This window comes from Hypanus sabinus, chromosome 14 (genome assembly GCF_030144855.1).
Source record: "Hypanus sabinus isolate sHypSab1 chromosome 14, sHypSab1.hap1, whole genome shotgun sequence".
NCBI classification, from domain to species: domain Eukaryota; kingdom Metazoa; phylum Chordata; class Chondrichthyes; order Myliobatiformes; family Dasyatidae; genus Hypanus; species Hypanus sabinus.
Genome location: NC_082719.1, coordinates 62,670,483 through 62,697,439, shown reverse-complemented (window position 1 = coordinate 62,697,439; position 26,957 = coordinate 62,670,483). Strand labels below are relative to the sequence as shown.

Sequence of the window (26,957 nt, the reverse complement as noted above, 5' to 3'; positions counted from 1 at the left end):
TGAAATAGACTCCTGTTTATGTAGGGAAAGAAGCAGCTATGGACAAACCATAGCATATTGACATAATCATTGCAGTTAGAATGCACTTGCTTGTAGGAGAATGTTACTCTTGGAAGTGTATATAATGCAGATCAGAGACATCATAATAAAGTGAATTAACTGCATATGCCCCTGAGTTTGAAGATCCAGAAAAAAATTAAATCTCTGCTGAAATGAGAAAGTCTGCAGATGCTGGAAATCCAAGCAACACACACAAAAAATGCTGGAGGAACTCAGCAGGCCAGGCAACATCTATGGAAAAGAGTAAACAATCTATATTTCAGCTAGACCCTTCATCAAGATTGAAACCTCTACTGATACTCTGCAAGGACAGCCCCATCCTTGGTCCCTTCTAACTGTGCAAAGCTTAAGCTATCCAGAATTAGTGGCACAAAATTGTTCTCAGAAGATTGTTTAAAAAATGTATGTTCCTAAACTGATTCATTCTGAGATTTAGCCAGCATTTCTGTTTACCATAGGAGCCATAATTTGGCCCATTATGTCCATATTTGAAAGAAGGGATGCTATAAAATAGGTACTGGTCTACTGTAGACAGTCAATTATTGATTGTACTATTGTTAACATCAGATGCTTTAAAACAAATTGACAATAAGTTTATTCTTAATGTTTATATTAATTCAGGAACAAGTTTTGTTTCATGTACGAAGGTTATAAATAGTAGAGTAGTGGGTTACACAGGGAAATACATTCTTATGTAGAAAAGAGAATGTTATTCCATGCAACCCAGTAAGTTAAAATCAAAAGTGGTCCCATTGGTAAATACTGAACAAACAGTGATCAAACACATGCATTAAACAATAAGGAATATTAAAGTTGTGATTTTGTTTTTCTTTATAGCTCTTTATAAGTGAAGAGCTAACTATTTATTACTAATGGTCCAATTTTTGCAACAGGGGATCTTTTTAGCCAATTAATGAAGGATGATCCTTCCACAGTTAAAGGAGCAGAGACTTTTATGTTGGGTGAAATGTTGACTCTTCCTCAGAACTTTGGGTAAGATTGCCTTAATTATGAATGCTGTCTGTTGTTAAGGTTTATACTTACATTTCTCTTTTTTTGTCTGGATCATTTACACCCCACATGCTAATTAAAAGAGAGCCAAAACAAGTATTGTGGAATTGTCCTTTTAGTACCTTGCATGTGCTTCACCATTTGAAAAGATCATAGCTGATTTTTATTTTAGCATCATTTCTCTTAAAATCCAAAAATCTATGAATATTCTCAGTGACTGAAGCATTTTGAGGGTTCCAAAAATTCTCCTCTCTCTGAAGATATTTCATTTGTCTTGCATGGCTAACCCACTCCCCTCTCCATTCTGAATTTCGCAAAACCTAAATAAGATTGCCGTTATTGTAGCTGTGTGGAAAGAGAGTGGACAGGGGGGTGGGGGGGCGGGTGGAGTGGTTGAAAAAAATAGTAAACCGATAAATTTTATGGACAAGCACAGGCAGAAGTAGTGGGCTTATCAAGGTGTTTCTATTTGTAGATTGTGAGAAGATCTATGTGATCACTATGAAGAGTTTTCTAACCAGTCTGAAATTTGAAATTTGTCCCTTTATCTTTTGCCACATTTTTATGTGAAGCAAAGTTCCATCCAATTTTGTAACAGTTAATACTTCCTGTCCATTTGTTTATTAGTGCTGTCTCAGTTGAAAAGCCTTTGCTTTTCCATTCTGGGTGTTGTAGATCAGTCTCTACAAATTTCATTTTATAATTGATTTGTCCTATTTGCTGTGAGAGGAATATATAACTTTTAAATAAAATACTTTTTTCCTAAAGCTGAAATAATAACTACTGTAAAGTATGTTTTAATGTAAATTGGTTTGCTGTCACTTTTATCATTGTGCAAAAATAATTTGGCATTGTTTTTTTTTTGTAGGAATATTTTTTTAGGAGAAACCTTTTCAAGCTATATCAGTGTACATAATGACAGTGTGCAAGTTGTTAAGGATATTTTAATTAAGGTGAGGAAATCAGCTGTATTCCCTATGTGATTTGCGTACGGACATGATTTAGCAACTTGGAGATCAATACGCACACTTCGGTTTTCCCATTAGATATATTGTGTGCTTGTTGATAAACACACTTATTTGACACTGAATGCTGGAAATCTTCGCAACACACAAAATGCTGCTGGAACTCAGCAGGTCAAGTAGTATCTGTAGAGGGAAATAAACAGTCGACGTTTCAAGCCGAGACTCCTCATGGGACTGGAAGTAACAGAGTCAGAAGCCGGAATAAGAAGGTGGGGAAGAGGGAGAGGAATGCAAATATTCAGGTACAAGTATAGTATGATTTGAGGAATATATTTGGATTACTTGAGAATTGCCTACATGAGATTTAGATGCAGTTGCAGAATGATGGACTTGCTGTTTTATTTTTGAAAAAGTGTCAGTCATTAATTGGAATTGGTTTATTGTCATATGTACTGAGGAACAGTGAAAAACTTGTGTATTGTTCATACAGATCAGTTAATTACACGATGCATTGAAATAGTACAAGATAAAACAATAACAATGCAGATTAAAGTGTTACAGCTACAGAGAAAGTGCAGGTAGACAATAAAATGTAAGGTCATAATGAGGCAGATTTTGAGGTCAAGAATCCATCTTATCATATTAAGGAATCATTCAATTGTCTGATTACAGTGGGGTATAAGCTGTCCTTGAGCTTTGCAAAATGTGCTTTCAGGCTTCTATATCTTCTGTCTGATGGTAGAGGGGAGATGAGAGGTTATCCAGAGTGGGCGAGGTCCTTGATTATGCTGGCTACTTTACTGAGGTAGTGAAAACTATAGACAGTGTCCACAGAGGGGAGGCTGGTTTCCATGATGTGCTCTCTGTAGTTTCTTGTGGTCACATGTGGAGCAGTTGTAATACCAAGCTGTGATGTATCCAGATAGGATGCTTTTTATGGTGCATTGTATACAAATTGGTAAGAGTCAATGGGAATACGCTAAACTTCTTTAGCCTCCTGAACTGTTAGTGAGCTTTCTTGCCTATGAAGTCAACATGATGGACTGGGACAGGTTATTGGTGATGTTCACTTCTAGGAACTTCAGTCTCTCAATCCTCTTGATCTTAGCACTGTTATAGGCAGGAGCACATGCATTGCTCCTCTTCTTGAGTCAATGATCTGCTCTTCGGTTTGCCCTTGAGAATGTGGTTGATGAGTGTCCTTTTTTTTTTAAAACCACTCCAAGTGATGTCTTGAAGAAAATAATGACTTCAAAGGTAAATTAATCTTCTGGCTTCTCTTGGTGTCCACTCATTGGAATGTCCATGGATTTGCTATCCTGAGTGCTGTTATTGGAGGAAAGCTGATTCATCCAGTGCATGAGTTGGTGTTAGTTAACTAGTAAAGCTCTTGCATGGGATCTAGAGGTAATGCCAATGACTTCCTCATGTTGTTTTCCGCTTCATTTGGCACTGTCCTGCAGTTAGTACAGGACATACTTGGGCAGTGATAGAAGAGTGGGTTTCTGGTTGAAAGGTATGATTCTATTAATCTATTGCACTACCCCAGATGCTTATGACTGGACTGGATAGGCCTTTGCCATATTCCGACGATAGCCTCTGCTGTTTGTTGTGATATGGTACAGCAGGGAGATTTACTAGGCCACTTTAGAGGGCAGTTCAGAGTCAATTACATTGTAGCAGAAATTAACCAGACCAGTTAAGAATCTATAGGCAGTATTTTAATTTCCCTTCTCTAAAAGATATTGGATCAATTCATGCTAGACTAGGCCTGCTGCTCAGTTTTAGCACCTCCTGGTCACTTTGACCCAAGTGTGGGGAAAATCTGGCTGCAAACCCATGTCTCCAATTCATGGTGGAAAAATGCTTTATAATTTCTGTTTCTGTGATGTTGCCATGAATATTTGGATGCCATTTTCTCAGATATTCTTGATTGTGGATTGATTTTACAGATCAAAAATACTGCTTTTTTTTGATTAAACAATACGTGTTCAATCTATCATTAAGCCATTTTTCTTTTAGGCTGACCTTCAGACTAGCTCTCAGCGTTTAAACCTGTCAGCCTCTAATGCTGCAGTGGCTGAGCTTAAGCCTGATCGTTGCATTGATGATGTAATTCATCATGAAGTAAAGGAAATTGGAACACACATGTAAGTTTTATTTTTTCATTTTAGTGAGGGTCTGAAGTATGTTTGTCTGAGAATAACAATGTAAAACTAGAGCCACAGAAAGACCCTGGTGATAGTAAAAGAACTGCAAAGTTATGCCAAACCTCTTAAATAAACAGCTACATCTGGTCCCAGAGCAGAAGGATGTTCCAGCGATTTGCAGTGTGTCATCATTTCAGAGTTTTGTATGCCATCAGCAATTAAAATTATTAATGTAGTCATGAGTTTTTAATCTCGTATTGCTATTTTATTAAGAGAGTACTTGTGATTAATTGTAATACTTTGGTCAAAAATTGTATTCTTTCCAAGCAAGTACAATTTTCATGTCAGAAATATATTACTGAAATGTTGGTTTGAAAAAAAAAAGATAGGGTTAAAAATTAAATATTAGAATTTTTTAAAATTTACTTAAATACACAAATTTTACAGTCTAACTGAATATTGAGACACAAATCTATAGCATAGGATTAATGCACAACTATTATGTCTTTGACCCAAGTTAAACTGTGTAGAAGGGGAAAATGTAGCATAAAAACTGGGCACATAAATATTTCAGGGGTGAGTTGAAGAAATCAGAACACATTATTCTCATTTCCCAGTAGCTGTCTGTAAGTTGTTTTATGCAGAGTAGTGAATGGCCATTTCCCATTTTACTCTATTTGCTCTGGAGCCAATAAAACTGGAGTAGGAGTTGAAATACATTGCTGCCTTTCAAAGCTTGTTTTCTCTCCCTTTGCTTGCATCTAAAAAAGGTTACAATGTTTAGACTGTGAGATTCATTAGGATAGAAATAAAATAATAGTTTCTTTAGTAACTAAAGAATTTAGAATTGGAGGTGAAGATTATCAGACTAAACACACATCACAATTCCCTTTGAGTTAGAAATCAATTTTTAAGAAATTTGATCCATGAAAGAATAATACATAGAATCTAAACTCATTGTTACTTTTTTTTCAGTTTATTATATAATTTACTAATTTTGCTGACCTAAGTAGTAAAATTGCAATATATGCTACTTAGAAATCTATTGGGCTGTCCCTTTTTCTGCTAATTTGTGTTGATGTGCATTTTTAAAACTTCAAATCCTCAGCATCTTAGTCTATTTGCCTAATTTGAGTTTGCTTCATGAGCCTTGTTCTTGAACTTAACCAGTGATATAGCAGGCATCTGCGTTATTTTAAAATGCTGACAGTATTTTAGTTTCTTGATGCACAGCTTATATGGAAATCTCAAGTTGCTGACAATGATTGAGCCCTCAATAGAATGCATTGATTGCTGATTTCAGCAGCATAATAGACAATAGACAATAGATGCAGAAGTAGACCATTTGGCCCCTCGAGTCTGCACCGCCATTCTGAGATCATGGCTGATCATTCACTATCAATACCCAGTCCCTGCCTTGTCCCCATATCCCTTGATTCCCCTATCCATCAGATATCTATCCAGCTCCTTCTTGAAAGCATCCAGAGAATTGGCCTCCACCGTCTTCCGAGGCAGTGCATTCCACACCTCCACAACTCTCTGGGAGAAGAAGCTCTTCCTCAACTCTGTTTTAAATAACTGACCTCTTAGTCTCAATCCATGCCCTCTGGTACTGGACTCTCCCAACATCTGGAACATATTTCCTGCCTCAATCCTATCAAATCCTTTAATTATCTTAAACGTTTCAATCAGATCCCCTCTCAATCTCCTCAATTCCAGCGTGTACAAGCCCAATCTCTCCAATCTCTCTGCGTAAGACAGCCCTGCCATCCCAGGAATCAACCTAGTGAATCTACGCTGCACTTCCTCAATTGCCAGAATGTCCTTCCTTAAACCTGGAGACCAAAACTGTACACAATATTCCAGGTGTGGTCTCACCAGGGCCCTGTACAAATGCAAAAGAACATCCTTGCTCTTGTATTCAATTCCCCTTGTAACAAAGGCCAACATTCCATTTGCCCTCTTCACTGCCTGTTGCACTTGCTCATTCACCTTCATTGACTGGTGAACTAGGACTCCTAGGTCTCTTTGCATTTCTCCCTTACCTAACTCGACACCGTTCAGACAATACTCTGCCCTCTTGTTCCAGCTTCCAAAGTGGATAACTTCACATTTATTCACATTGAATGACATCTGCCAAGTATCTGCCCACTCACTCAGCCTAACCAAGTCTCCCTGTATTCTCCTAACGTCCTCTTCGCATGTCACACTGCCACCCAGTTTAGTATCGTCAGCAAACTTGCTGATATAGTTTTCAATGCCCTCATCTAAATCATTGACATAAATCGTAAAGAGATGTGGTCCCAATACAGAGCCCTGTGGTACCCCACTAGTCACCTCCAGCCAGTCCGAGAAACACCCATTCACTGCTACCCTTTGCTTTCTATCTGCCAACCAGTTTTCTATCCATGTTGAAACCCTGCCCCCAATGCCATGAGCTCTGATTTTACTCACCAATCTCCTATGTGGCACCTTATCGAATGCCTTCTGAAAATCTAGGTACACAATATCCACTGGCTTACCCTCGTCTAACATCCTTGCTACACCCTCAAAAAACTCCAACAGATTAGTCAAGCATGATTTGCCCTTGGTAAATCCATGCTGGCACGGCCTAATCCTATTTCTGCCATCTAGATGTGCCACTATTTCGTCCTTAATAATGGACTCAAGCATCTTCCCCACGACTGACGTTAGGCTAACAGGGCGATAGTTCTCTGTTTTCTCCTTCCCTCCCTTCTTGAAAAGTGGGACAACATTAGCCACTCTCCAATCTTCAGGAACTGATCCTGAATCTAAGGAACATTGGAAAATGATTACCAATGCATCCGCAATTTCCTGAGCCACCTCTTTTAGAACCCTCGGATGCAGACCATCTGGACCCGGGGATTTATTAGCCTTCAGTCCTACCAGTCTACTCATCACAGTTTCTTTCCTAATGTCAATCTGTCTCAATTCCTCAGATATCTTATGACCCTGGCCCATCCATACATCTGGGAGATTGCTTGTGTGCTCCCTGGTGAAGACAGATCTAAAGTATGCATTAAATTCTGTTGCCATTTCCCTGTTTCCCATAACAATTTCTCCCAATTCATTCTTCAAGGGGCCAACATTGTTCTTAACTATCTTCTTTTTCTTCACATACCTAAAAAAGCTTTTGCTATCCCCTTTTATATTCCAGGCTAGACTGAGCTCATACCTGATTTTTTCTCTCCGTATTGCTTTTTTAGTTAAGATCTGCTGCTCCTTAAAACTTTCCCAATCATCTGTATTCCCACTCATCTTAGCCCTGTCATACTTCTTTTTCTTTAATGCTATACAATCTCTGACTTCCTTTGTCAACCACTGTGGCCCCTTCCCCCTCTTTGAATCCTTCCTTCTCATTGGAATGAACTGCATTTGCATCTTTTGTATTATGCCCAAGAATATCTGCCACTGCTAATCCACTGTCTTTCCTGCCAGGGCATCCGCCCATTTAACTTTGGCCAGCTCTTCCCTCATGGCTCCGTAGTCTCCTTTATTTAATTGCAACAGTGACACCTCTGATCTGCCCCTATCCCTCTCAAATTGTAGATAAAAACTTATCATGTTATGATCACTACTTCCTAATGGCTCCTTTACTTCAAGATCACTTATCAATTCCTGTTCATTACACATCACCAAGTCCAAAATAGCCTCGTTCCTGGTTGGCTCAAGCACAAGCTGTTCCAAAAATACATCCCGTAGACACTCCACAAACTCCCTATCCTGGGGTCCAGCACCTACCTGATTCTCCCAGTCCACCTGCATGTTGAAATCTCCCATAACGACTGCATTACCTTTAGCACATGCCAATGTTAACTCCCTAATCAACTTGTACCCAATATCCACGCTACTGTTTGGGGGCCTGTACACAACACCCATTAGGGTCTTTTTACCCTTACTGTTCCTCAGCTCAATCCACACAGACTCTACTTCCCCTGTTCCCAAGTCACCTCTTGCTAAGGACTGAATCTCATTCCTCACCAACATAATAAAAGAAAATAGTTTAGAATTGTATTAACTAAATTATTTGCAATCTAGTATCACTATGTAATGTCTGGAAAAAATCTTGTGGAAAGTTTTAATGTCTGAGTGTTGTTATTCATTTAAAAAAAAACACATATGCAACAATCCTAATGCCATCATAGAGTACCTTTTTTTGCAAATGTATATTAGTTTTCCTATTACAGTTTCATAATAAAAATATTTCAGTTTAAGGAATGTCTTAAAATTGCTTTCATAGTTAACCTTAATCTTTTAAATCTGTTTGAAACTATTTAAAGCTCTTTATAATATAATGGAATTTTTTACGCTTTCCTTTTCTTCCTGGACTGGTGTGATAATTTAATATGATTAGGCAGTTTGATTATTGATGGGTGGCATGGATCTTTTAAACTGACACATGACCTAATGGATGTGCTAAAGGGATTGCTAAGTTATTGTGGGAAGTACCTTTGAATTTAGTGGTTAGTTCAGTTATTTTGGAGCTAAATTATAGGTCTGTGCTAGTAAGCAAGAATATAAGAAAAGTCAAGATCTATAAACACGAGACTCTGCAGATGCTGGAAATCCAGATCAACACACAAAAAATGCTGGAGGAACTTAGCAGGCCAGGCAGCATCCATGGAAATGAAATAAACATTTGATGTTTTGGCTAAGATCCTTCATCAGGTCTCAATATAATTTATTTCCTTTTGCTCCCTAACTCTCACTATAGCAATTATTTTGAATATTAATCGGCTTTAGTGGTAAATTGCATTAATAATTTTACTCATTTTTAACTGAGCACTGAAATTTGATTTCAAACTTTACAGCAGGTTAAACATAAATTGGGGAGGGGTTAGAACAATGGCAAATGGAATTTAATCCCAACAACTGCAAGTTTTCCATTTTGGAAAATCAAATATGGTTAGGATTATAGTAACCAATGCTGAGGAACAGAAGGACCTTGGGATACAAGTCCACAGTTCTCTGAAGGTGGCAACAGGGTGGATAGTTGCATTCATCATAGAATATATTGCATTCATGAAAGACTTGGGATTTCACATTACAAGCTGACAATACATTTGTTAGGTTGCATTTGAAATATTGTGGCCTGTCTGATCACCACATATTAATGATTATGTTGGAAATGGTGCAGAGATTCAATGGGATGTTGCTTGGGTTGGAGAGTTTTATCTACAGGGTGATGTTGGATGTACTGCTTGTTTTCTCTGAAGTGAAGGAGGCCGAGGGTGACCTGATAGAGGAATATAAATTTGAGACACTCAAAATTATGTGAGGCATATATAGGGTAGATTTTAGGAATCTCATGATGGGGTTGTCTAAAATGAAAGTGTAGCTTACGGGGAGAGGGAGGTCGTTTAGAAAGGAGAAGAGGGAAGTTTATTTTCCACACACAGTGGCTGATGTCTGGAATATATTCCAAAGAAGTGGAGGAGGCAGAAACAATTATACCTTTAGAAGCATCAAGACTAACATTTAAGTAGCCAAGACCTAGAAACCTAATGTAGGGAAATAGAATTGGTATAGGTGGGCAAAGGTCAGTGTGGTTGTGGTGGGCTGAGCACTATTTTCTGTACAGGCTCTAAATTTACCTTGAGATACATTTACTAAGGTAATTTAATAGTTTTCCTGTTATTTTCTACAATTTTAAGATAATAAACCTTGTTTCCCTGATTAAACTATTAAACCAATTTGATTAATTGTATATTGTGTGGCATACATTTTATTAATTTTAATTTTTGACTTTTGCAGCTTAGTCTGTGCAGTTAGCTATACAACACAAGCTGGAGAGAAGATGTACTTTCGAAAGTTCTTCAAATTTCAGGTAGGAATTGGGATTGGAATTGTTTTGTTGGCTCACCTTACTCCTTAAGAATTCCGTGGATTCAGTCTGTGATGTTCCTAACACTGGCACCTGGGAGGCAATATACAGTATGCTGCCTCCCAGGTGGCAGGGTCAGGGACATTCCAGATTGAGTCCATGGCATTCCTAAGAGGGAGGGTGAGCAGCCAGAAGTCATGGTGCGCATTGGTACCAATGACATGGGTAGGAAAAAGGGTGATAACCTGAAAAGTGAATATAGGGAATTAGAAATAAAGCTGAAAAGCAGGAACTCAAGTGTCATAATCTTTGGTTTGCTGTCTGTGCCAAGCACCAATGAGGGTAATAATATGACATGGCAGATGAATGTGTGGCAGAAGAACTGGTGCAGGGAGCAGTGTTTCAGATTTGTGGATCATTGGGATTTTTTCTGGAAAAGTATGACCTGTATCAAAGGGGTACTTGTCACTTGAATATAAGAGGGACCAATGTTCTTGCAGGCAGTTCCCTAGAGCTGCTGGGGATGAGAACCAGAGTGTTAAGTCAGATAATTGGGCAGTTGGTGTAAAGTTAGATGCAATATATAGAGAGACTGAGGAAGGATAAATGTAGTCAGTTGGATGGATTGAAATGTGTTTACTTTGTGAGAACTCAGAGCATGGATCAGTGCTTTTAGATGCGATGTTATGGCCATTACAGAGGCTGGCTGTCACAAGGGCAGGAATGATTACTGGATGTTCTGGGGTTTAAATGTTTCAAAAAGGACAGGGAAGGAAGTAAAAGGGGTGGGGAAGTGGCATTGCTAATCAGGGACGCTATCTACTGAGTCAGTGCAGGTGGAAGTCAGAAACAGGAATAGAACAATCACTTTAATAGTATTCTATAGGCCACCAAATAGTAACAGGGACTCCTGAGGATCAGATTAGTAGGCATGTTTTGAAAGGTTGCAAAAATAACAGTTGTTGTAGGAGACTTCAACTTCCCTAATATTAATTGACACCTCCTTCGTGCAAGAAGTTTAGTTGGGGCAGAACTTATAAGGTGCATCCAAGAAGGATTTTATCCCGATTAAAATGTCTGAAGGGACCAACTAGAGGAGAGCTGTTGCTGGATCTCGTATAAGACAATGTGCCTGGTCAGGTAACAGATCTCTCAGGGTGGGCAACCATTTCAGTTATGCCTTTGTCTCTAAGCAGTTTGTACATCTTCCCGTGACAGTGCTTTTCCTCAGACATTTCAAAGATATATGGGTTAGGTTAATGGTCACATGGAAGTATTCGGTAGAATGGGCTCATTAGGCTGGAAAGTCCAGTTATGGTGCTGTATCTGTAAATAAAATAAAAATAAATGATATCCAATTGCATTATCATCACCAAGTTCCTCACTATCGACATCATCTGAGCCATTGCTATTCAGAAACCTACCTACTACAAGAGCAGGTCAGAAGCTGGGTATCTTGCAATGAGTAATTCCAACTCTTATCACTCCATCTTTCTACCAAGTACAAGATTCAAATGAAAAGTCATATGGAATTGTCTGTGGTTGCCTGGATGTGTGCTTCTGCATGAACTCTCAAAAAGTTGAAATTTAATGCAAAACAGTTGCCTACTGTTTGGCACCAACAAGCAGATTGTGGCTTTAGTGTGTACCATCCAGAAAATGCATTGCAATTACTTGCATGTGGTTTGGACAGCACTTCTTGTGCCTTCAAGAAGGGTAATGTCATTGGGTGCATATCATGCTTCTAATTGCACACAATTCTAAACTGGAATCGCATCATTCTTCCTCTGTCATTGCTGACACTAAATTCTGACACTCATGATCGCCTCCTGTGCAGTAGTTAAGAACGAGTAATAGATGGTGGTTTTGCAGTGATGCCTAAGTCCTAACAATAGATTTTAAAAAGCACGAGACCAAACCTCCGAATTCCAAAACCCTTGGTATTTGCTTATTTAGCATTTGGGAAAATGTTGTTTCTTTGTGGTAGTGTTTTGCTTGTATTTTAAAGCACTGTGAATGTATCAATAGTTTAATCGGAATTATCTATGGTACAACAGTAAGAGCTTTAATATAATTCATTATATCTGTATTTGTGTATTTCTTTTATCTCCATTTGTTGCTGAGAATAAATAGCGATTTGATGCAACTGTGGCCATACAGATAAGAGATTAGATAGCTTTAATGTTAGTGGGTAATGCTACTACAGTTTGTATTGCATGTTTGTTTTTTGTTGAGACTTTTAACACCTACAAATAATTATAGCCTAATGCAAAAAATATTTGGCATCTTCTGGTTAGAAACGGTTGTGAAGTTAGAAGGCTAGTGCAATATTTTGACGTGGAACACAGAAGACTAATTGGTGCACTGGCTATAAAACTTTTAAATCCCTAAGAATCTGTGTGGTGAATTTGTTTTTGAAGGCTTCAAGACCACATGATTCCTAACATTTTCTACAATGAATAGGTTTTTTGTGGCAAGTAATCTTTAATGTTTTATTTAATTGGTTTGTTGTATATTTTACTTTTTCTAACATTATTTAAAATAGAAGTCCAACTTTTTTGTCACAGAGTGACATCTTACATTGGTGTGATTTAGTCCACACCTAAATCTAAGACTTCTTTCTGATGGATGATCTACCAGTGAAATCAGTCTTCAGCTTGCCCACTCTGTTTACACAGGTTCTTAAACCACTTGATGTGAAGACCAAGTTCTACAATGCTGAAGTAAGTACGTGTAATTAATTTTACCACTAAAGGTTCTGAAGTTAATTTCTTATTTATTTGTTTGTTTTGAAGTCATACAAATCTCTTTGCTCATAGCTTTTAGCAAATATAACAACTACAGATTATTTGTTTTTCTAAAAAAAATGTATTGTTTAGAACATTTTTAACAGCATTGTCTGTTAGATACATATTTTTACTAGTGGACATTGTTTAATTTGTCGACAATTTTCTGTAGCTGGATGAGCTGGGATTACAATGTGAACAAGCCATCTGATTTTATTGAAGTAAAAGTAAAAAGCTTTAGCTGCACATTCAGTACTTGTTTCATATTAATTTTGCATGGTACATAATGGCTGACACATTTGGGATTTGTATCAGTGAACATTGTTTTGGGTGAATAACTCCAACAGTAATGTCGGCATTCCAGTCATAGTAAGATTTTAGATTTATACATACAATTAAGAAATATAATTGACAATGTACTTTTTTAATCAAATTTAACTTATTTACCATCATGTATGGCTTGAGAAATGAATAGACATAATCTTATGGCCATAACAATAAAAGCCATTCCCTCTCAGCTGCCTCCATTTACATTTACATTATGTCATATTTTCATCTCATTGTTCTCTGATTTTCAATATGGATGTTGTGCTTTCCACTGCTACACAACTGATTCCTGTGGAAAAATACCACTTCCTGCCACTGACTCTCCTACTTCCTTTGGCTCTTCCAATACCTCATATACTTACAGCTTCTTTTACCAACCATGTCTTCTCAGAGTAAGAGCATCACTGTCGTTATCCCATGTTGCCCAACAGGTATACTTCTTTTGTATGACTTGTAGATAACCTTGTAGGATCTTCAGTTAAAGGAGAAAGCAGGAGTGAACTAATCAGCCCCTCAGATGTAACTCAGACCCTTGGGTGTAACTCACCATTATGAAGTTACGTCCCTGGTTCAAAACAGCTCCAATTAGGAGAAGCATCCTGTCAGCATCCACCCTATCAATTCCCCTCAGGACCTAGTGTATTTTAATAATATCGCCCCTCATTTTTCTAAATTCCAATAATGGCATGTAGTTTGAAATTGCTGAACCTTTCCTTGTATTGCTTCCAACGCAAGTAGTCATTTTTGAATATGAAGAGCAAAACTATACATAGTATTCAAAATACATTGTCACCAGAGTTCTGCAAGGTTACATTAAAACCTCTTCTACTTTTATACTCATTGTCCCTTGCAATAAAGATCAGCATTCCCTGAATGTTCCTCCTTATTTTGTGTATTTAGAAGTTGTATCTTCCCCTCACACCAATGTTGTTGCACCACTGGTTTCAGCCCCTACACTTCTAGCCTTTTGTGCCTTAACAACTCTGGAATGTCCTCAAGCCAAGGTGTTGTTGCGTTATTTTAAAGTTAAGGTAGCTGACTACAGGTTAAAATTGTTGGTAACCTGCAATAGTCAATGTGTAAATGCTTACATCTGTACAAAATTCTATCATTCATATGATATCTGCAGGATCACTGATACAGGTTTTAACTGAAGGTTTGAGTTTTGTGCTTCAGCATTAGTTTTAAGTTCCTAACCTATTGGGGCCACTGCTAATGTGCTTGAAATGTACACCTTTCTGAATATCTACTTTAATTTTTTTTATCTAGATTCCACAGGAGCAGTAAAACATCTGAAATTCCCCTTTGGGGTGCTCCTCCACAGAAGGCCAAGCCAAGGGTGGCTCTGTGGTACATTGGGCCCAAGGGCCCTAGTCTGGGTGTTCTTGTTTTCAAACTTTATTGCATTTACTCAAATATTTCTTCATCACATGCTAATCCCCTCTCTCTAAAGAATCTGCAGATCTTCAGAAGTCATGTATACTTTTTCATTTTCATAAAATCTGAAGCTGATTTAAAATAAATTTAAGCTTGCCCATTAAGCTGCCAGTTTGCAGAACCTGGAAATTGTACCTTCTTGATTACAGGTGCTGTTACTTAGATTTTTTTAAAATTTGAGATTAATTCTGGCGCAAATGAGAAATACATTGTTTTATAAACCAATAAGATGTATTACGTTGGTGTAGTCATCATTACCAGAAAGTCTATTTTGTATGGACTGTAGATACTGTAATTTAAATAGTCTTTATTGCTTCAAAACAAAATCAGTTTCATATAGCTCTTATCTATGATTCATGACAAAATCTGCTATATTTAATTAAAATTAAATGTACATTTAATGTATGGCTCATGTGGGAGAATGAGGTGGTGATATGTAGGAGTTACAGGGGTAGTCACCCCTAAATTGCAGGAGGCAGATAGGTGGATGACTATCAGGAGAGAGAAAGGGAATATAAGTAGTGTGGAGTACCCCTGTGGCCATTCCCCTCAATAACAATATAACACTTTTGATGCTGTTGGTGGTGACCTGTCAGTGGAAACCCACATTGACCAGGTCTCTGGTACTGAGTCTAGTTCTGTGGCTCAAAAAAGAAGGGGGAGAAGAGGAGTGCTGTAGTGATAGGGGATTCCATCTTTGGAGGAGCAGGCACAAGATTCTGTGGACGTGAACGAGATACCCAGATGGTATGTTGCTTCCCAGATGCCAAAGTCATGGACGTCTCTGATCAGGTCCACAGCATTTGTGGGTGGGGGGTACTAAACAGTTGGGAGTCACGGTACATATTGCTACAAATAATTTCTTCCCCGCCGCCCCCCCCACCCTGAGCCTGTCCTGCTGCTTGTATCTGATTTATCTCCCTTTCATCTCGCCGCTACCATCGGGTACAAGGTGTAGGAGTCTTGACTGGCTGCACTCACCTCAGCACTGAATTGGTTGTGCAACTGTGGACTCACTTTCGGGGAGTCTGTGGTTCATGTTCTTTGTGTTATTTGTTGCTTTTTAGTATTGTTTGCACAATTTGTTCTTTTGTCCCCCCCTATGTTTGACAGTATGGGATTTTTTTAGGGATTCTATTGTGTTTCTTTATTTTGTGGTTGCCTGCAAGAAGATGTATCTCAAGGTTGTCTATGCTATACGTACTCTGATAATAAAATGTACTTTGAACTTTGAATGTTTTGAATGGCATGGGTAGGAAAAGAGGGGATATACTGAAGAGAGAATATAGGGAATTGGGTAAGAATTGGGTAGTAACCTCTGAACTGCTGCAGGTGCCACGCAACAGTGAGGGTAAAAAATAGAATGACTTGGTAATTGAATGTGTGATTGAGAAATTGGTGCAGGGAGCAAGATTTCGGATTTTTGGATCATTGGGATCTCATCCATGGAAGGTATGACCTGTACAACTGAACTTGAGGGGGACCAAAATTCTCACATGCAGGTTTGCTAGATTTGTTGGGGAGAATTTAAACTAATTTGGCAGTGGTTGAGAACCAGAGTGATAGGACTGATGTTGGGGCAGTTGGTATACAAGTAGATGCAGTGCGTAGTGAGACTGTGAGGAAGGATAGGCAAATGATAGGACAAAATTGCAGTCAGTGGGATGAGCTGAAGTGTAACATGGGGCAAAATTGAAAAGGGTGATGAACACAGATCTGAAGGTGTTATGTTTGAATGCACACAGTATACGGAATAAAAACAGTTAAAAATTGGCAGTAATGATGTTGTGGGCAGAACTGAGTCATAGCTGAAAGAACAGCTTGTGGTTGAGGCAATTCTGGATTTGGTGTTGTGTAATGAACCAGATTTGATTAGGAAGCTTAAGGTAAAGGAACTCATAAGCAGTGGTCATTATATGATAGAATTCAAACTGCAGTTTGAGAGGGAGAAGCTAAAGTCAGATGTATCAGTATTACAGTGGAGCGAAGAGGGTTACAGAGGCGTGAAAAAGGAGCTGGCCAAAGTCATTTGGAAAGGAACACTAGCGGAGATGATGGCTGGTGTTTCTAGGAGCAATACGAGTAGTTCAGGAGAGATACATCCCAAAGAACTATTTTAAAAGGAGGATGTGGCAACCATGGCTGACAAGGGAAGTTTAAAACAGTATAAAAACGAAAGAGAGAGCAAATAAAATGTCAAAAAATACTGTTTAAGTTAGAGGATTGGGATGTTTTTAAAAACCCAACAGAAAGCAACTGAAAGAGCAGTAAGGAGAGAAGATGAAATACAAAGGTAAGTTAGCTAATAATATAAAAGAGTACACCAGTTTTATAAAAAGATATTTAAAGGGTAAAAGACATGCGAGAGTAGATATCAGACTGCTGGAAAATGATACTGGAGATGTGATAACTGGGGATGAAAATGGCAGTCAAACTTATTCGGTATTTTACATCAGTCTTCACCATGGAAGACACCAGCAGTATGCCAGAAATTGAAGTGTAGGGCAGAGATGAGTGTAGCTGCTATTACTGAGGAGAAGGTGCTTGGGAGGCTGAAATGTTTGAAGGTAGGTAAGTCACCTGGACTAAATGGATAATTCCCCAGGATTCTGAAAGAGATAACTGAAGAGATTATGGAGGCATTAGTAGTAATCTTTCAATAATCACTCAATTCTGGAATAATTGTGTAAGACTGGAAAATTCCAATTGCCATTCCACTCTTTTAAGATTTGAGGGAGGTAATAAGACAGGAAAATATAGGTCAGTTAGGCTAATCTACAGTATTTGAAAAGATGTTCAAGTCCATTATTAAGGATGAGGCTTTGGAGTACTTGGAGAAACCTTAGAGCATGGTTGAATTTACTTTATTTCTTAGATCTTTCACATACACGAGGAGTAAAAATCTTTACACTAAACCTGCAATTATAGTAATTTATAATAAATAGAACAGTCGATGTAACATAGAAATGCACTCAAATCAATGTGAGTTAATCAGTCTGATGGCCTGGTAGAAGAAGCTGTCCCCGGAGCCTGTTGGTCCTGGCTTTTATGCTCTGATACTGTTTCCTGGATGGTAGCAGCTGGAACAGTTTGTGGTTGGGGTGACTCGGGTTCCCAACGATCCTTCAGGCCCTTTTTTCACACCTGTCTTTGTAAATGTCCAGAATAATGGGAAGTTCACAACTACAGATGTGCTGGGATGTCTGCACCACTCTCTGCAGAGTCCTATGATTAAGGGAGGTACAGTTCCCATACCAGGCAGTGATGCAGACAGTCAGGATACTCTCAGCTGTGCCGTTGTTGAAAGTTCTTTGGATTTGGGGGCTCATACCAAACTTCCTCAACCGTCTGAGATGAAAGAGGTGCTGTTTCCTTAAGGGAAACCTTTTCTGGCAAATCTATAGGAATTGTTTCAGGAAATAAGAGTTAGTGGATATTGCTTACTTTGATTTTCAGAAGACCTTTGATAAGGTGCTGCACATGAGACTGGTAAACAGGATATAAACCCTTGATATTCCAGGAAAGATACTAGCATGTATAGAAGATTGGCTGACTGCCAGGAGGCTTTTTCTGGTTGGCCGTGAGTAACTAATGTTCTGCAGGGATTGGTGTTGACATCTATTTACATTATTGTTCTAATGATTTCAGTGACGAAACTGATGGCTTTGTGACTATCTTTGCAGACAATACAAAGATAGGTGGAGGGGCAGGTAGTTTTAGGAGAATGGGCAAAGTGCCTGATGGAATATAGTGTAGGGAAGTGTATGGTCACACAGTTTGTTAGAAGGAATAAAGATTTTCTAAACGGAGAAAATTCAGAAATCAGAGGTGCAAAGGGACTTGGGAGTGCCATTGCGGAATTCCCGAAAGTTTAACTTGCAGTGTGAGGCAGTGGTAAGGAAAGCAAATGAAATGTTTACTTTCTTTTTGAAAGGATTAGAATATAATAGCAAGAATATAATGCTGAGGATTAATGGGGCATTGGTCAGACTGCACTTGGAGTATCGTGAACAGTTTTGGGTCCCTTATCTAAGAAGGGATGTGCTGCCATTGGAGATGGACCAGAGGATGTTCACAAGAATGTTCCTGGAAATGAAATGGTAAAGTTATGAGCAGCTTGCAATTGCTGGAGTTTAAAAGAATGAGGGGGATCTCATTGAAACCTATCAAATATGAAAGGGCCTTGTGAGATTGGATGTGGGGAGGATGTTTCCTATATAATTCCTGGGGGAATCTACGAGCAGGGGGCACAGCCTCTGAATACAATGATGTCCCTTTGGAACAGATGAGGGAGAATTTTTTCAACTTGATGGTTAAGAATCTGGAATTCATTGTCACAGACAGCTGTGGAGGCAATGTCATTGGATATATTTAAAGTGGAGATTGGTAGGTTCTTGATTAATAAGGGTGTCAAAGGTTACTGGGATAAGGTAGGAGAATTGGGGATTGAGAGGAGTAATAAATTAGTATAAGACCATAAGATATAGGAGCAGAAGTAGGCCATTCGGTCCATTGAGTCTGCTCCATCATTCAATCATGGGTTGATCCAATTCTTCCCCACTTCCCTGCCTTCTTCCCATATCCTTTGATGCCCTGGCTAATCAAGAACCTATCTATCTCTGCCTTAAATATACACATTTACCACCCTCTTACTAAAGTAAATTCTCCGCATCTCTGTTCTAAATAGACATCCTTCAATCCTGTAGTCATGCCTTCTTGTCCTAGACTCCCATACCTTGGGAAATAACTTTGCCATATTTAATCTCTTCAGGCCTTTTAGCATTTGGAATGTTTCTATGAGATTCCACCCTCCTCCCCCCCCCCCCCCCCCCCCCCAATTCTCCTGAACTCCAGAAAATGCAGCACAAGAGCTGCTAGATGTTCCTCATACGCCACCTTTTCATTCCTGGAATCATTCTCATGAATCTTCTATGAACCCTCTCCAATGTCAGTATATCCTTTCTAAAATAAGGCACTCAAAACTGCACACACTTGGTCTCACAAGTGCCTTATACAGCCTCAATATCAGACCCCTGCTCTTATATTCTAAACCTCCAGAAATGAATGCCAACATTGCATTTGGCTTCTGCACCACTGGCTCAACCTGGAGGTTAACCTTTAGGGTATCCTGCACAATGACTCCCAAATCCCTTTGCATCTCTGCATTTTGACTTCTCCCCCCATCTAACTAATATCCTGTATGTTCTTCCACCAAAGTGCATGTCCATACACTTTCTAACATTGTATTTCATTTGCTACTTATTTGTCCATTCCCCTAAACTATCTCAGTCTCTCTGCAGGCTCTCTGTTTCCTCAACACTACCTGCTCCTCCGCCTATCTTTGTATCATCACCCTCCATACCCTACCATCCATATACCTATCCAAACTTCTCTTAAATGTTGAAATTGAGGTCAGCATTTAAGAGAATGTTAAATGCATGCACCACTTGCGCTGGCAGTTCATTCCACATTCTCATGACACTCTGAGTGAAGTTTCTTCTCATGTTCCCTTTAAACTTCACCTTTCACTCTTAACCCATGACCCCTGGTTGTAGTACCACCCAACCTCAGTGGAAAAAGCCTGATTGCATTTACCCTATTATACCTCTCATAATTTTGTATACCTCTATCAAATGATTTATCAAATCATTTTGTTGTAAATATCTCTGTACAAGTTGTGTGGCTAGACCGTGAGGCCCAGCAAGGAAATAACAAGTTTATCTTCAAAGATATATGTTAAGTTATCTTTTTATGAACACAACTCTTGCATTTAGCAATATAGTCAGACCCTGCATAACGCTACCCCACATAGCGCTGATTCATTACAACATCATTATTCAATTCTTTATTGAAATTCTTTTAAATGACAAAAATTCATTGTAAACAGTACTTAAAACTACTCGAGTGGCTGCCCTTACAATAGCTGTTCAATTAGCCAACATGGACTCTGAGCCACTCACAGCCGATCACTTATTAGTTCGGGCTCTGCCTCCCTCAATGTGTGTAAACATTCTTACATGCTTGCCAACTTATTCTATTTTTTTCCACTCATAATGTCCGGAAAATAGCCTGCAACTTCCAGTGAGGGTAGTGCATCTAAGTTGTCTAGGAAAAACATTAGCACGGATGTAAAATTGCAAGTGATATAGTGTTTGGAAGCTGATGAGTGGGGTGTGGATGAAACTATGGACAGAAGCATGCGATGACATCCTCGGATTTCAGGCAGAACCAATCAACCAAAACATCATTGAACTCTCCAGTGAAGCGGGATTAGAGGATATTAATGATGGCGATGTTGAAGTGTTACCGCATTCTCATGGTGAGAGCCTTAATAACAAAGAAGTTCAAGAATTGGCAGAGCAACGCATCATGGGTGAATCTGAGGACATGGATGGAGAAAAAGAAACACCAGCAAGAAACCTCACCACAAAGTTCCTCAGCACTAGCATCAGCACGATCGCACAAATCAGGGACTAGCTTATCGATAATGGACTTGACTGGGAATGAAGCAATAAGGCAAAGAGAGGTGTTCTCAACATGATTTCTTGCTACCAAGAACTGCTTCATGAGAGGAAACTTAAGAAAAGGCAGTCAAATCTTGATGCCTACTTGAAGAAAAAGCCAGACTTAGAGGGCCCACGGCTTGGTCCCTCCTCTAAGATCTAACCACCAGCCGCTTCCCTCTGCTGTTGCTGACAACTGATGGACTGGTTAGGCCTTTTTGCATGTTTGTTACTCCATGAATTACTGTGTATACTTAAAGTAAATTTTCATATCCCAGGTTTTTTTTTAAAATGGCTCACACGTCCATTTATGTAATGTTATAACAAACCCGCATAGCGCTAGTTTACATTGCTTTCTATCTCCATGGAACACCTCCTCAGAGTTAAGCGAGGTCTGAGTGTACCTAATTTGATATTAATGTAACTTGTATTTTTACTAGTTATATTTTTAGAATTAAAAACTTTTAGTTTGGGATTGATTTATTATTGCCAGCTGTACCAAGATACAATGAAAAGTTTGTCTTATATTGTTCATACAAATCAAATCATTACATAGTGTATTGAGGTAGAATAAGATAAAATAATTACAATCCAAAGAAATGTGTTAAAACTATCGAGAAAGTGTAGTTTAGGTAAACAATAAAGCACAAGATTACCCTCTATTTTCTGATGTAGGTTCTGTAAGAAATCAGTTCACAGTTAAAGAATTTTCAGATAGCAAAGCAGAAATGAGAAAGTACACCTTTTGGTTATTATTTACTGCCCCATAGAAGGTTTTAAATTGGGATTAAAGCTTTAGATTTAAGTTTTTAGTGACTGTGTGCTTTAAAACCCATTATATATTGAAAACTTGCAATGGAATTCTACCTCTGATATGTTTGTTTGCCATTTAGGTGCTGTAAAGTTGAATAGTTTAGAGTAATGTACAGAAGATTAGTTTTTACTTAAGTTTTTGTCCAATTCAATGATTTTCCACCCACCACTTCCCAAATGTGATGGAGGAATCACTCCCATTTGTTGAGGAGTAGGAAATTATTTCTGGACGCTTCAGGATTTCCACAATGCTGCTGTTTTACTGTTGTTATTTCTGTAAAATCTGAGCCTGTATATTTGTATCCAGAGAATGCAGCTTGTCTTTGAGATTTTTGTTTCATTAAGTAGTTCTTTAATTCTAGAATTGAAAACAAGTGATTCACAGCTCAAGGGCTTCTACTTTTCTCATGCATCAGCAAGCATCAGATGTATGGAGATGGGTTTTTAAATTAATTTTTCTCTTTTGTTTAATTTCATCAGTGTAGCGAAGATTAATAACTGTAGAGAAGTAAAGTTATCCACTTCGAATCAGTGTAAGACAAAGAGAACATTTTAATAATGGTGAGCGGCTATAGTGATTTTGTGTAATCATACGCTCATCACTAAAGTAATGCTTGGATACAATCTAATCAAGAGAATCTAAAGGAATACAAATTAGACTTCAAAATGAAGTCATCTGTGAAGTTTAATATGTAATGCAGATAGTTTGGGAACAATCACTGTCAAACTAGAGAAAGCATATGTTGCAAATTTATCTGGATGATCAGCATGTTAATTTAAATCTTCATTTATGTCACTAGAACTGATTATCTGTCAATTAATGCATTACTTTTCATGGTAGCTTACTATGTACAAATTGTTCCTGCTTGTTTAACTGGCCATATTTTAGAGCCTGAAGATTATGAATCAGAATTGGGTTTATTATCACTGTCTTGTATAATGTGAAATTTGTTGCTTTGTGGCAGCGCAAAGACATATAATTCCTATCAATTTCAAATAGTGCAAAATATGAATAACAAGATAGTGGTCATAGTTCATGGATCTGATGACATTGTAGGGAAAACGAGTGCACCTGGGTGAATTTCCTGTTGGTGCAGGGAGGACATGCAAACGTCGTTTGAAGACATCGTTTGGAGATGAGGATTGAACCTAGCCCCAGGAGCAGCAGATTGTACCTGCTGTACCAGTTTGTGCTACTCTGTGTCTGAGTTATTTTACTTTTAGCATTGGCTATCAAATAATCAAAAACTGCTACTTTTAGTGTATATTTTCAGATATGTATGTTTCAGATTTCAAAAATTTTCTCAGTTAAATAGTGTTTTTTTAAAAAAATTCTAACAAATACATTTAGTAACAGTTCAAAAGCCATGACAGCAGCAAGCACTTGAAGGCTGTCAGGATGATCAGAACACGTGGCCTTGTAGTACACTGCCAAAGGTGGATTCAATCACTGATAAGGGTTCAATTCCTGCCACTGCTCGTACGGTGTGTGTGTGTGTTTTCCCTTGACCAATTTCCTTTTACATTCCAAAGACGAGGTTAGGGATAGTAAGTTGTAGGCATACTTTGTTGACACCAGCTATGTTGCAACACTTGCAGGTTGCCCAGCACAATCATCACTGATTTGATTTGAAGCAAACAATGTATTTCACTGTATGTTTCAATGTACACGTGACAAGGAAAGCTAGTCTTCTCATTGTTTCTTGGGGGAAATTGCAAGGGTCCTGACTAATGGGCTTTCACATTGTGATAAGGTGAGTGTCTACAGATGGGCATAGCAGGCAGCAAATCCAGATAGTAGGCATATCCAAGTCCAGATCCCATGTTTAAGAAATGGTGTTGTGGCGTTGGAGAGGGTCCAGAGGAAGTTTACAAGAATGATCATGGGAATGAAAGGGTTAACATATATGGAACATTTGATGTTTCAGGGCCTGTACTCGCTGGAGTTCAGAACAATGAAGGGGAGTCTCATTGAAACCTACTGAGTATTAAAAGGCCCAGGTAGAATGGATGTGGTGAGGATGCTTCCAACAGCAGGAGAGTATAGGACCAGCGGGCATAGCCTCAGAATACAAGGACATCCTTTTAGAATAGAGATGAGGAAGAATTTCTCTAGGCAGAGGTTGGTGAATCTATGGAATTCATTGTCATTGTATTTATTTAAAGTGGAGGTTGATGGGCCTTGTTTAGTAAAGGTATCAAAGGTTTTGGGAAGAAGGCAGGAGAATGGGGTTGAGAGGGATACTAAATCAACCAAATGGCGTAATTCTGCTCCTATGTCTTATGGTGTAAGCTGTTCTTAAAGCATTGAATGTGGGTTTTAAGGCTCTTGTATTGCTTCCCTGACAGAGAGCATGTCCCAGGTTGATGGATGCTGCTTTCTTGAGGCATCATCTCTTCAAGATATCATGGTTGTTCTATGTGTTATGATGAAACTGGTGCTCTATAACCCCATGCAGCCCCTTGTGATCTTGTGTTTTGGAGGCTTCATACCAAGCTGTGATGTAACTAGTCAGAATGCTCTATACCATTCATCTATAGAAATTTGCAAGAATCTTTGGTGACATACCATTTCTGCTCAAGCTTCTAATAGAGTAGAGCCATTGGCGTACCTTCTTCATGATTGCATCAAGGTTTTAGGGCATAAACACAACAGCACAAGCGGTATCTACAGAAATAAATAAACAGTCAACATTTTGGGTCCAGATCCTTCAGGGCTGGAAAGGAAGAGGGAAGAAGCCAGAATAAGGAGGTGAGGAGCAGAGCGAGAGGACAAGCTAGGTAATGGATGAAGCCAGGTAGGTGGTGGAGGGGAATGAAGTAAAAAGCTGGGACATGATAAGTAGAAAAGGCAAAGGGCTGGATTCTGATATCAAATATCTGAAAGGAGTGGAGAGAAAGGGAGGGAGGAGGGCCACTAGGAGGAGCTGATTGGTATGTAAGGAGGATGTAAGAGGCCAGAGGGTGGACAGAGGAAGGGGAAAATTAAAAAAAGTTGGAGAAATTGATGTTCATGCCATGAGTTTGGAGGCTACCTAGACAATATGAGGTGTTGCTCCTCCAACATGAGAGTGGCTTCATTGTGGCAGAAAAAAGGGAATGAAGATGGGAATTGAAATTGTTGGCCACCAGGAAATTCTGTTTTTTCTGGATGGAGCTGAGGGGCTCAACAAAGCGTTCCCCCAATCTATGTCGGGTCTCACCACGCTGGGAGCACTGGATACAGTAGTCAACTCCCAACAGATTTGCATGTAAAGTACCACTGCCTCACCTGAAGTGATAGTTTGGGGCACTGAAAAGAGGAGGAGGAGAATGTGAATAGGCAGGTTTAGCACTTTGGCCACTTTCAGGTAGATTAGTGGGGAGGGACAAATAGATAGAGGGAGTAGGGGGGAGGGAGCTAAATATGTCTTTGGTGGTATTGTCCCGTTGAAGATGACAGAAATTACGGAGAGTGCTGTGTTGGATGAAGAGGTTCATCGGGTAGTAAGTGAGGACAGGAGGAGCTCTACCCCTGTTGAGGTGACGGGGAGATGGGGTGAGCGCAGACGTCTGGGAAATGCAGGAGATGTGGGTGACGACAGCATCAACAGTGGAAGCAGGGAAACCTTGTTCTTTGAGGAAAGAGGATACCTCTGATGTCCTGGAAAGGGAAGCCTCATCCTGGGAACAGATATGGTGGAGACAAAGAAACTGAGAAAAAGGAATTGCATTTTTATAGGAGAGAGGATTGTAAGAGGTATAGTCAAGATAGCCGTGGGAATTGGTGAATTTATGAAAGATATCAGTAGAGTTTGCCTGCAGAGATGGAGACAGAGAGATCGAGAAAGGGGAGAGATGTGTCAGAAATGGACCAAGTGAATTTAAAGGCAGGGAGGAAGTTAGAGGCAAAGTTATTGAAATTGATGAGCTCAGCATGGGTGCATGAAGCAGCACCAATGCAATCGTCAGTGTAACACAGCAAGAGTTGAGCATTACTAGGGAAGGCTTGAAACGTGGACAGTTTCATGTAGCCAATGAAAGTGCAGGCATAGATGGGATCCATGCATGTGCCCATGTTTACACCTTGGGTTTGAAAAAAGTGGGAAGAGATGAGAGAGAAATTGTTGAGGGTGAGGAGCAGTTCTGCCAGAGGGAGGAGAGTGGTTGTGGAGGGGAACAGGTCAGGTCTGTTGTTAAGGAAGAGGTAGAGGGTTTTAAGGCCTTCTTAATGGGGGATGGAAGTATATAGGGACTGAACATTCATGATAAAAATGAGGTAATCAGGGCCAGGGACTTGAAAGTTGTTGAGGAGATCAAGAACATGTGAATGTTGTGGATATAAGTAGGATAGGACTGAACCAAGAGAGATAAAATGGAATCAAGTTGTGTGTATGCAAGTTCATTGGAGCAGGACCAGGCGGAAACAGTGATCCTACCTGGACAGTTAGATTTGTGAATCTTGGGTAAACGGTAGAAGTGTGCAGTGTGGGGTAAGGGAACTATAAAATTGGGGCTGTGGATGGCAAGTTTTCAGAGTTGATAATTTTGGTGATGGTGTAGGGGACAATTTTCTGATGGTCCTGAGTGGGGTCGTTTTCAAGGGGTAAGTAAGAGGAGGTATCTGAGAGTTGCCACCTGGTCTGAGCAAAGCAGAGGTCAGTCTGCCACACTACAACAGCACCCCCTTTGTCTGCGAGTTTGAAGATGAGGTTGGGATTAGTGCGGAGAGAGTGAAGGCCAGTGCGTTTGGAGTGGGTAAGGTTCGAAGTTGTGAGAGGAGAGCTGGAGTTAATCGAGTCAGTGTTTTGTTTGCATTTGGAGATGAAAAGATCCAGAGACTCCTCAGTGTGTGTGTTCTCCTAACTTTCCCTTCTGGAAGTCCAAAATCCTCTCCTTAATTTTGCTGACACTGAGTGCGAGGTTGTTGTTGCAGCACCATGAACCAGCTGAACTGTCTCATTCTTGTTGCCATCTTAAGATTATACTAACAATAGTGGTAAAATCTCACTTGGCACAAGTTTGCATTGTTATAAACTTGCTTGTGTTCCCATGAAGTTAGAAGTTTGAGGACTGACATC

General features: G+C 39.3%; 1 protein-coding gene across 4 annotated transcripts in view; it reads left to right on the top strand.

Moving 5' to 3' along the window:
- The window catches only part of trappc13 (trafficking protein particle complex subunit 13), an 80,532-nt gene that overhangs the window by 27,401 nt on the left and 26,174 nt on the right, over window positions 1-26,957 (top strand). For all 4 annotated transcript variants that reach the window (XM_059989318.1, XM_059989315.1, XM_059989317.1 and 1 more), the window contains exons 4-8: window positions 954-1,053; window positions 1,940-2,024; window positions 4,059-4,186; window positions 9,962-10,034; window positions 12,710-12,754. In XM_059989318.1, coding sequence (XP_059845301.1) covers window positions 954-1,053; window positions 1,940-2,024; window positions 4,059-4,186; window positions 9,962-10,034; window positions 12,710-12,754 — 431 coding nt within the window. The remainder of the gene's footprint in view (window positions 1-953; window positions 1,054-1,939; window positions 2,025-4,058; window positions 4,187-9,961; window positions 10,035-12,709; window positions 12,755-26,957) is intronic.